Source organism: Lipotes vexillifer, unplaced genomic scaffold (assembly GCF_000442215.2).
Source record: "Lipotes vexillifer unplaced genomic scaffold, Lipotes_vexillifer_v1.1 scaffold86, whole genome shotgun sequence".
In the NCBI taxonomy this organism is placed as follows: Eukaryota; Metazoa; Chordata; class Mammalia; order Artiodactyla; family Lipotidae; genus Lipotes; species Lipotes vexillifer.
Window position 1 is genome coordinate 3981434 of NW_006785406.1, and position 12284 is coordinate 3993717.

General features: G+C 35.5%; 1 protein-coding gene across 1 annotated transcript in view; it reads left to right on the top strand.

Annotated features, from left to right (window-relative positions):
• TOPBP1 (DNA topoisomerase II binding protein 1) overlaps positions 1–12284 on the top strand; it is a 74031-nt gene that overhangs the window by 41190 nt on the left and 20557 nt on the right. The window contains exons 12-17 of the mRNA XM_007457562.1: positions 676–962; positions 7446–7619; positions 7712–7821; positions 10417–10540; positions 11131–11277; positions 11395–11497. Coding sequence (XP_007457624.1) covers positions 676–962; positions 7446–7619; positions 7712–7821; positions 10417–10540; positions 11131–11277; positions 11395–11497 — 945 coding nt within the window. The remainder of the gene's footprint in view (positions 1–675; positions 963–7445; positions 7620–7711; positions 7822–10416; positions 10541–11130; positions 11278–11394; positions 11498–12284) is intronic.

Genomic DNA, 12284 nt, shown 5'->3' on the forward strand with positions numbered 1-12284 from the left:
TTTTTTTTTTTGCGGTACGCGGGCCTCTCACTGTTGTGGCCTCTCTCGTTGTGGAGCATAGGCTCCGGATGTGCAGGCTCAGCGGCCAGGGCTCACGGGCCCAGCCGCTCTGCGGCATGTGGGATCTTCCCGGACCGGGGCACAAACCCATGTCCCCTGCATCGGCAGGCGGACTCTCAACCACTGCGCTACCAGGGAAGCCCATACTTACTACTTTTATTTAGGCAACCTGGAAATTTTACAATGCAGGCAAAGTAGTATTAAAACTTCATTAAGCACTTTCCAAAAACCTGACCGTAATTGTTAACTCTGAGTGCATGTAATTGGGATTTTCTTTTTTACTCTGCCATTGACTAAGATGACATTATTTATATAATTTTGGGCAAATTATGAGGTTTAATGAGAATATTTCAAGTTACAACAAGATGAAATAGGAAATCTAATTTCATTAATTATTTGTTTCAGTTGATGTACTTGTCTAACTCAACACATATTTTAATATATTGTCTGGTTTGTTTCTTTGAAAGTAGGTATATAACTTTGTGGTTTGAAGTATACTTGAGAATTCACATGAAAACTCACAATAAGATGTAAAAACATCACTTCTTGTGTGCCTCTTTAGACACAAAAGACATTAGTGGCTCACATTTGTTTCTTTTCATTTTAAATCTCTAGAACAAAGTTTGGAAACTGAAACAACAAACGGGGTGAATCTAAATCCAGATACTCCAGAGCATCCTGTCACAGACCTGGAAACTCACAGAAAAACAGCCGTTACACCTTTAGATATGAATCGCTTTCAGAGTAAAGCTTTCCGTGCGGTGATCTCACAGCACTCCGGACAGGCTTCAGTCTCCCTTGCAGCAGGACAACCACTTCAGAAGGAGCCCTCATTACGCCTGGATACACCCTCAAAGTTTCTGTCCAAGGACAAACTCTTCAAGCCTTCCTTTGATGTGAAGGTAAGGCTTATAGAAAGTGGTTCTGGAGATAACAGTTTTATAGCTTATAAAGTAAAGCACCAAGTTCTCCATCACCTCTGAAGTTTGTAGTAGTAACTTCCAGAAATCTTGGCAAATAGATGCATAGTATTGAGTCCCTATATATATCCAGGTTTGAGGTAACAGCTAGAGATATATATGGTATGAAATCAGGACATCTGGATTCAAGTCCTATATCTGTCATGAACGGTATGACTCACAGATCATTTAACGTATCTGAGCATTAGTTCCTTTTGTACAATGAGCATAGTATCACTTACTCTGAAAACTTACAGTTTTATCATAAGGATTAAGTGAAATTGTGTGATGAAATAGTTTCATAAACTGTAAAATAACATAAGCACATTGCTACTTATGTTTTGATTCTAGGCGTACACCCAGTGCTCTTTCTGAAAATGTCTGTTATCACTTTACTTCTCAATCATTTCCCTTAAAAAGATGAGTTAAGTGTGCATCTTTCTTTGATCTTCTGAGCACTGGAGTATGGCTCCCCTTCTGAAAAATTCATTCACAAATCAAGGGCTAATTCAACCTTCTCAAATGGTTTCCTTTCATTCCCCAAAGATAATTTCTTCACTATTCCTTTAGTAGTTTTTGGCCTTTCGAATGGCTATTCAAACCATGTTTTTTTTATCCATGACTTTGCAAAATTATTGTATGGTTTATCTATCTATCTAAACTCATAGAGTTTAATAATTTTTACTAGTATGTTTTGGAGCAGACTTAAAGTTTACAGATTGTTCATCTTTAGAAAATAAATATAAATTGATACCCAGGACAGTTTTCTCCAAGCTAAATCTTTGATCAAATTTCTTCTGAAGTAACATTTTGTGCTATGATTAACACTGTTCCTTGTTTCTTAAGAAGTAGAGGAAAACCACTGGTTTGGGAACTGCAAGATCTAGAGTCAGGCCTCTGCTTTTCCTCTTGCAGCCTTTTAAGGCGAGTCACCCTCTTTGGGTTTCATTATCCCCGTCTGTAAAATCATGGAGCATATCTAGTTGATTTCCAAGGTCTCAAAGCTCACAGACTCTTTGAATAGTAAATGAAATAATATTAGGAGACAAGAAGATAGTAGAAATATTTCTAGTCATTGAGACCATTCTTCTACCTTGCAGTGAAAAGCTGATGTTTCTGAAATAGAAATAGTCTCAGTGAAGGTACAAAACACATTTAAAGGTTTCATTGTTTAGTCATAGTGTATTTAGCAGTGTCTCTCTCTCTCTCTGTCTTTTGTGATGTATAAAATAGTTCTTCATCTTATAATCAGTGGTTCTTCAAATTGATGTAATATGGTATTTTGAATTTTTTCTCTGAAAACAGAAGGGCCCATGATTCCATATGGGTCACCAAATTGAACATACATTAGCCCTCACAATAAAAAGCACCCCTTATTTAACTTAATTTTTAATTGACACACATCCAGAAAAGTACAACAAATGTGCTGGTAAATGAAACATTAGTGTTAACAGTTGGAAAGACACAATACATATTCAGAAAGAGATCATTGCCAATGCTATAGAATCTTCCTCAAGTCCCCCCTTCCCATCACTTCTTCCTCCTTCCTCCCCAAAGGTAATACTCCTGACTTCTACCACTAGCTTTGTTAAGCTTGTTTTTCACTTTTAAATAGGTGGAATCATAACATGTATTATAAGTCTGTCTATTTTTGTTCAACCTTCATTTAGAAGATTTGTCCATGTTGCTATCTCTATAATTCATTGATTTTATTACTGTGTAATAATCCAGTATATGGATATATCACAATTTACATATTCAGTCTACTGTTGATGGGCATTTAGGTGGTTACTAGTTTTTTGCTCTTACAAATAGCACTACTGTGAACATTCTTGTGCATGTCTTTTGGAATATGTATACATGCTTTGCTTTTTGGTATATACCTAGAAGTGAAATTGCTGGGTCATCTTTCACCTTCAGTAGAGACTGACAGGCTGTCCAAATGGTTGTACCAGTTTATACTCCCACCAATAGTGTATTGAGCACCCAGTTTCCCCATCCTTGCCAAAGAAGTATTATAAGTTTATTTTTAATATTATAACTTGGAAATAATTCCTAACTTACAAGAAGTTGCAAAATAAAAATAGTATAAGGAATACTCACATAACCTTTTACTCAGATGTGTAGAGTTTTCATTAATTTCCAGATGGAAGGATTTTGTTTGTTTCATTTTTAATTTCTAGTTTTATTGCATTGTGATCAGACTTTTGTTTGTAATATTTCTACTTCACAGAACTTACTGATCTTTTCTTTGTACCCTGATATATTGAGCAGTTTTTGAGAACATTTTTTGATTTTTGAGAACGTTCTTTGATAAGAAGATACATTCTTTATCAGGGTTTTCTCTCTATAGATAAAAGTCTGACATATTGATTATATTGTTTAGATCTTTTATATCCTTTCCTATTTTTTGTTCATTTAACTCTTCTTATACTAAGGGGTATTTTCAAGTTTCCTAATATTGGTGTGTTTTTAATTTCTCCCTGCATCTGATGTGGTTTTTGTTTTGAATAGATAATTGCTGTATTACTTAGTGCATAGATATTCATAACTGTTATGTTAGTAGGAATCTGTCCTTTGTCTCATTTAATGCTTTTGGCTTGAAGTGTACTTTGGTATCAGGATTTCAATTGCTTCTCTCTTACTGTTTTCATTTCCCTTATAAATCTGTGCATTCCTTCATTTTTAGCCTTTTTGGATTGCTGTGTTTTAAGTGGGTCTCCTGTATACAGCATAGAGTTGGGTTTGCTTTTTGAGCCATTTTGAAAATGTTTCAGTTAGGCAGGTTAAGCCCATTCACATTTAATATGACTTATATTGTATTTGGTCTCATTTCTGTCATATATTATATTGTAATTGCTTTGTGATTATGTTTTATATATTTTTATTATATGTTTCTTCACTTATTGTGTCCTCTTTGTGTGTTTTTTTTTTTTCCTTTTGGTATTTAGGAAAGAGTTTGTTTGTTTTTTCCTCATGGTTTCTTATAGTGTTCTTAATCCCCCTTCTTAAACTTTTATATGACAGTTTTAAATTATGTCTAGATCCCCTGCTTACTGCTTCTGTTGCAGTCAGTGATCTTATTCTGTTTCCACCTTTTCTCTCTTCCACTATTTTTAGTTACATTTGTCTACTTTGTCAGAAAATAAAATGTTTATATATTCTTCAACCCATGGACCTCACCCTTGTTTTAATCTTAACTCTGCATTTAAATATATGAAATGCTCACTGTCTGTCCTTTGTGAAGCTTCCCTGTCCTCTTTTGGTAGGAATGAAGTTCTGCACCTTTAAAACTTTTACTAAGGCCTTGATTCTTCAACAAATTGTTCAGATGTACTATTCTTGGTTTGCTTTTTTTTTTCCTTTGAGTTTCCTGAAAATGCTGGTCCACTGCTACCCGTTGCGGAGCACAGGCTCTGGACGCGCAGGCTCAGCGGCCATGGCTCACAGGCCCAGCTGCTCCGCGGCATGTGGGATCTTCCCAGACCGGGGCACGAACCCGCGTCCCCTGCATCGGCAGGCGGACTCTCAACCACTGTGCCACCAGGGAAGCCCTACCTTGCTTTTATGTATGTTGTTTTTGAAAATTGTAATGCCAATCTAATTATGTTGTCTTTGTAAATTATTTCCTTTTGCCTGAAAGCCATGTGGATTTTTCTTTTATTTTTAAAGTCTAATAGTTTTATAAGGTAATGTCTAGATATTGATCATTCTCAATCAATTTTCCCTAATACTTGGTGAGTTTTTAAATGTTTAGAATTTGGCTTCTCTGAATTTTGGTCTGAGATTAGAAAAATGGAGCTGCCAATCAACTGAGTTGAATAGAATGCTTTGGGATTGGAGCCTAAAGATCAAGAGCTCGTGTTTTGGACACATAAAGTTTGAGATGCCTGTTAGACATCCAAGTACTTTTGTCAAATAGGCAGTTACACATAAAGCCTGAAGTTTGAGGAATGGTGAGTGGTCTGGGCTAGAGAAACAAATTTGGAGATCCGAGTTTGTAGGTAATATTTAAAGCCATATGAGAAGAGATGCCAAGAGAGCAGAAGAAGAAAAGAGAAAAGGTCTAAGGAACACCCATAGGGGCTCACATTTAGAGAAGGAAACAGCAAAGGAGACTGAGAGGAGCCACCAGTGAGGGAAGAGAAAGCCTAGAGATTGTCTTAGAGGCCAAGTAAGAAAGTATTGAGGAAGGAGTAGTTCACTATGTCAGATGCTGCTGAAAGATCAACAAAGGTGAGAATAGAAAGTTGACCACGGGATTTGGCATTGTGGACACTGGTGATCTTAACAATAAGGGTTATTGTGACATTGTGGAGGTGGAAGCAAGTGGGTTCCTACAGGAATGTGGGAAGAGTTCGGGACATTGACCATAAACTATACGTTTGAGGAGTCTTACTGTAAAGGGGAATCAAAAATGGGGTGCTAGCTGTAGGGCAAAGTAAGATCAAAAGAAGGTTGTTTTGTTTTTATAATGGAAGAAATAACTGTATGCCAATGTGATGGATCAATAGAGATCCAGTTGATGGTGCAGATGAGAGGGGAGAATTAGTGAGAGGGGTTTCCCCCACTAATGTTTAAGTGGGGGAAAGTACCAGAAGGAAAGCAGTGCTCATGGCATAGGTTCAGAAGGCGGGTAGACATGGTGTGGGAGCTCTGATTTCTTTTGTATATGAAGAATTCTTTTAAATGCTGCAGAGAAATTTAAAAAAAAAAAAAAAAACTTTTGCAAATAGAAAGCCTTACCATGTTCTCCAAAAAAAGATTAAACATCCTAAAGATCTAAAAAGACAATATAGATCCTATTAAAAATGTAAGCAGAAATAGTATAAAAATTCTGAAAAGAATAAGGGAAGGCACTAGCCCTACTATTATTAAAACATCTTATAGAGCTTCAGTAATTGAAGCAGTGTGTTATTGTTACATGAATAATCAAATCAATGCAGAAGATTACACCCCATAGATAGAAGAATGCATTATATGATTAAGGGGACATTCAAATCAGACAACTGGGTAGCCATCTGAGAAAACAGGATAAAACCTCAAACCTTACATCAGAATGAATTTCAGAGGATCCGATACTTAAGTACAAGAAAGGAGGGCATAAAAATACTAGAACAGGCCATGAGAGAGTGAGTTTGTTTTTAAATAATTCCATTGTGAGGAAGGCCTTTCTAACTATAACATAATACCAAAAGAAATAAAAGATTCATATGAATTTGACAGCATTAAAAAATTCTCTACATTCAACTATGCAGATTTTATAAATATGCAATAAAAGTATTTGTTTTTAAAAAAATTCTCCATGGCAAAAATTTGACAAATGACAAATTGGGAACAAACGTGCATATCATAGTGGGTATATATGTGCATAAAAATATATACAGATATATTTAGGCAAGTGGATATTTTAAAAAGACTAATAACCTAATGGGAAAATAAGCAAAGGATAGGAAGAGATAGCTGTCACAAAAAATTGAATAGAAATATTATACATGCATGAAGATGTTTAATCTCATTCGGTATAAGAGGATGGAAAATTAAAGCATGCAGATATATTTTTTAACCTATCAGATTGGCAAAAAAGAAAAATCTGATTACCCACTGTGCTGTCAAGCATGTTGGGAAACACTAATGCTTTGCTCATGAGAATGTCAGTGTTGGTGCGCACATTTTGTTTAAATGGTTCCCTTTACTCTTGTGTGTACAAAATGTGTGTGTACAAGGTTATTCACTACATTGTTATACTGGCAAAAGATTGTTAATCTAAATATTCATCAGTTGAGCACTGGTTAAATACTTTCTGCTGTATACATGGAATACTATGTAGATGGGAAAGAGAATGAGCACAAGCCCTGGACAGCAGTGGCCTCTGCTCATGAGGGAATTGTGGGTGGCTTGGGAACAGGAATACATTTTGTACCTTTGAAGATTTTTCACAATTCTCAGCTCAATCTAACTTTTTAACCTTCTTTATAGTTCATGTCTTGTTTATATCCATCCTTGCTTACTTGTTTCCGTCTGTGTGTTTTGTTTGTTTACTTGTTCGTTTATTTTGTTTTTTGGTATCATTAATTTTAACCAACTTCAACTCTAAGATCAAACAAATGTGGTAAGTGCTGCTGAAAATGTAAACTTGTCAGTCTCTTTGAACTAATTTGCTGGACAGCATGAAATTTTTTTTCTTCATAATAGACACTAGTTAAGTCTTTTTATTGTTGTTTAGAGGAAAACTGGAGGAGGTTAAAACTATAATCCAATTAATATTGAGGATTATTCCCTTTCTCTCTTTACCTCTTTTTTCTCCGTCTTTCCTTATTCTGTTTACCTCTCTCTCTTCCCTTCTCTCCCCTCTTCTTCCTTTCTCTCTCCTTTTCTTCTCCTTTTCCTCTCTTCGTTTCTCCCTCTCCCCCTCCATACATACAGGATGCACTCGCAGCCTTGGAAACTCCAGGAGGTCCCAGCCAGCAGAAAAGGAAACTGGGTACACCACTCTCAGAAGTCATTGTCAGAAACTTGAAACTTGCTTTGGCAAATAGCTCTCGAAATACTGTCGCTCTTTCTGCCAGCCCTCAACTGAAAGATGTCCGGTCAGAAAAGGTAGAATTAAATCTCTCATTATCAGGAAGTTTTAGATAAAAAACACTTAAAACAATAATGGTTGATCTGTTTCTTTTATTTTCCATGGGCAGGAAGAAGCTCCAAAGCCACTTCACAAGGTAGTGGTATGTGTTAGTAAAAAACTCAGTAAGAAGCAGAGTGAACTAAATGGGATTGCAGCCTCTCTAGGTGCAGACTACAGGTAGTTGGTTCATCTTTCTGTTTGGTGGTGATACGACCTAAATTTATAGGGAAACATAAAACTGTTGTGAGCATTTACAAAAAACATTATTTTGACTTTTAGTTTGTCATATTATCTACAAAATCTCTCCAATTGATTTTTAATTTAACACATCCTTTTAAAATATTCTCTCCCATATCAATTCACTCTTACAAGTTTGTTTTTAGGGCATGTTTAACAAATATACGAGAACTTATTTTGTGCCACTCACTATTCTAAAAACTTGGGATCCATGAATGAGTATAATCTAGAAAAAAATCCTTGTCTTCAAGGAGTTTATAGTCTAGTAATACATTTAGGTCTGACATTAAGCATGTTTCTTAGTGATTTTCAAATTAGAACCTTTCTGTAAGTAGTACTAAGTACTGCAGCACTCCTGAATTAAAAGTGTCTTTTTGAGGATGTTTGAATTTCTATCATTTTTACTACTTTGGAGGCATAGTTTATCACATCCACTCTCAACCTGACAGCCAAACTAGAGACAGGTCTCTAGCATAAATGGCATCAGTATCAGGGAATGAGAGACCCTTGCCTATTCCGGCCAATCCTGAATTGATTGTATTCCTCCATTGTCTGTGGTGCTTGCTTTCTTGATCACTTGTTTTCAGCCACTCATAGATAGAACAATGATTGGTTTTACAAGTAACAAACAGTTTGAGGAATATGATTAGCTTTATCTTTCCCTTTGGTAAGTCATTTCAGTTATCTTTCTTTTTGATAAAGAAATTAGATCAGGAGAATGTAAAAATAAAATGGGTCTGTGATAGTTATAAGCACCTTAGTGTTTAATTCATCTATTGTCGAAGGGTAAAGGTTTCTTACTTATTATAACTATTATTTGTATTGTCTATTTTATAGACATATTATTCTATAATAATTATTATGTAATTGTCTAATATTATATAATTACTTTTATATTATCTATTACTAGTTGCTGAGGGCTTAGTATGAGGCAAGTATTATCTCATTTCATTCTCACAATAGCCCTATGAGAGTATTCATATTTGTCAAAATTGAATTCTTCCTTTGGTATTCCATTTGGATGTGGACTTGATGTAAGATTTAAAAGGAACATATAGGACTTATGTTTCTATAAGATTTAAAATGCCAGTCCTGGGAATTCCCTGGTGGTCTAGTGGTTAAGACTGCGCTTCCACTACTGGGGGTACAGGTTCCATCCCTGGTCGGGGAACTAGGATCCTGCATGCTGTGCAGTGCAGCCAAGAAAAAAGGAAAGAAAGAAAGAAAGAAAAAATTTGCCAGCTCCTGATCTATCTACATCTACTGTCTACAATCATTGATGGTCTGTTCTTGAAGGACTAAAAGACACAGTTTTTGTATTATCACAGTGGAGTCAGATAGTAGTAAACCAAGATGATTCAGGCAAAAGATATTCCTTTTTTTTTGAATTATCTTGAAAATTTATTTACATTTTACTGTTTTACCTCACAGCAGAAATAGAAACAATTATTAGAAAGACTGGCAATTCAATTAGCAGGGGTTTTTTCACTATTATTTTTAAGGACACATGGGCAGTGAGAAATAGAATGTTTATAATATAATTTAGGAGGGAATATTCCTTCTTAATTTGTTTAACTTGGCTATTTAAAAAGTTCAGAAATAGGAGTTCCCTGGTGGTCTAGTGGTTAGGATTCTGGGCGTTCACTGCTGTGGCCAGGATTCAGTCCCTGGTCGGGGAACTGAGATCCCACAAGCCGAGTGACGTGGCAAAAACAAACAAACAAACAAAAAAAACGTTCAGAGATATTTCTTATTTAGGAAATGGGAAGTATGTTAGGTATCCATAAAGAGAAACCTCCCTTTATTTTGCTGATTACATTTAGAATTACAATTTTTATTTCCTCCTTGGTTTTTACTTGATCTTTTTAAGGATCACATATTTTACTTTTTTAGATTATTTTCCTAAAATAATCAAGAAAATATTAAATGGAAAGAAATCAGGAGCATAATGTAATAGCTAAGAGTGTGAGTTTTGAAGTCAAAACTGGCTCTACCTCTTATTCACTGAATATCCTTGAACAGGATACTTTAACCATGCCCTTCAGTTTTCTTATCTGTTAAATGAGTAAAATAATACATTGTTTTAGGATTGTTGTGAGGAATGGATGAAATAATACTATGTAAAGTACACAGTGTGTTATGGGGCACAGAGCAAATGTACAGTGAATAGTGGCTGCCAACAACTGGAGGACAGATTGGATGCTTTGCCATTTCATTAACTTGAAAATACTTTTATTGTTATATCACCTTTATAAAATGATAAAAGAAAATTGAAAATTTAGAAAAGTATACAAAGGAAAGTAATATTTTCAAGAATATCCTTCTAAATATGTCTCTGCATTTATATACCTAGAGATATATGTATAAAATCTGACAATGAAAGTGGAGCCTGTCATTTAATGTTTTTTGCTTACTCTGGTTCTTGAAAGTTTTGAGAAGGTCAGAGTATTCTGTTTATAGACAGTAATGATCATCTTAAACAAATGTAGTTATTTCTCTCAGGTATTCATTTTTTTGTGTGTTTGCTTGTTTCAGGTGGAGTTTTGATGAGACAGTGACTCATTTCATTTATCAAGGGAGACCAAATGACACTAATCGGGAGTATAAATCTGTAAAAGAAAGAGGAATACACATTGTTTCAGAGCACTGGCTTTTAGAAGTAAGCCATACTTTTTCCCTCCCCTCCCTGTTAAATGAAAATGCATGTAAACAGTGTTTCAAGGCACAAACCCATTTCTTTGTATGTAAACAAGTTCGATAACCTTAGTTAATTACACATTTCATATCTTTGGCATCAAAAAATTAAGATCTTTAATCCTTAAATGCTTAACGAGTCTTTAATGGGTACTCTTTCAGATTCTCTGATTCTTTTTGCTAATTAAAAATGGTATGAAAGAAAATTTTATAATAATTTGAGGAGAATTAATTTAGCATGCCAATACAGCTTCTTTTCTTTCCTCTTCTTCCCTTTCCTTTTCTTTCTGGGTATTGCCTGGAATGTGATAGATACCTTGGCAAAAGCATAGAAATAGAATTAGATTTTATACTTTAGTGGACATGACATTTAAAAAATGAGGACAATTTGTCATTTGATGGAATTTTTAAGTGTCAACTACTTTTCAAAACTTTAATTTTGTGGACTCTTGCCATCTTAGAACATAATGTATTGGCTGTCTTTATTCTACTTAACATCATTTATTTGCTAAGTTTTTTTTCAGTCCTGTTTTAAAGCACACCATTGTATTGCAGTGTGCCCAAGAGTATAAACATCTTCCTGAATCTTTTTATCCACATACTTATAATCCCAAAATGAGCTTGGATATCAGTGCAGTGCAAGATGGCAGACTTTGTAATAACCGACTACTCTCAGCTGATTTGACAACGAAGGATGATGAGGTAGATGATATCGATGATACATTTACCCCCTCTTTAAGCTGAATGTACAATCACATACTGCTATGAAACCTTATAATGGGCTTGGTTTGAGAAATGGTAATTTTTCTCCTTCAATAGCCAGATCATTTGCCCGTAGAAGAAAATGATATAGACAGTATGACTACCAGTAATAAAGAACCAGCAACATCAAATGGAAATGGCAGGAATGACTCTAAAGGAGGTAAAATATTTTAAATTACAAACAAAAAAAATTTATAAATATGTATCTTTAATATGGAATGCTTCCTTTGCATCAGATGGACAAATAAAAGTTATTTTCTATGTTGCTGAATACAAGTAAAGCATATATTTGAGGATTGAATTGAGGTTCTATGCCAATCATTAAGTAATAGTTAACAAAGCTTTAAGTGATTTTAGTGTGAAACCTGTGAAATGTGTGGAACTAGGTATTTTACAGAGTTAGTGTGACACAGCCCTATTCTATTAAAGGTAGGTGGAGTTGGTAATTTTTTAAACATTTGTCCTTTGGTTCAGTTCCTTTCAGTGACTTTCAAAAAGTTTTATTATGTGCACAATATATTTTAACATAAATTCACATGGTTTTAAAGGTACAGAAGGAGGTGTGAAAAGTTTCTCCCACCCTTCTGATGTTATTTTCTTATGGAGCCTTCTAGAGCTGTTTCATGCGTACAATCAAACATGTTTTCTGGGACTTCCCTGGTGGTGCAGTGGTTAAGAATCCACCTGCTAATGCAGGGGACATGGGTTCGAGCCCTGGTCCGGGAAGATCCCACATGCCGCAGAGCAGCTAAGCCTGTGTGCCACAGCTACTGAAGCCTGCGCACCTAGAGCCTGTGCTCCGCAACAAGAGAAGCCACCTCAATGAGAAGCCCGTGCACCGCAACAAAGAGTAGCCCCCACTCGCCACAGCTAGAGAAAGCCCGTGCGTGGCAACGAAGGCCCAAGTTTTCTCCTTCCCCACTTTTAAAAAAATACGTAAATACTGA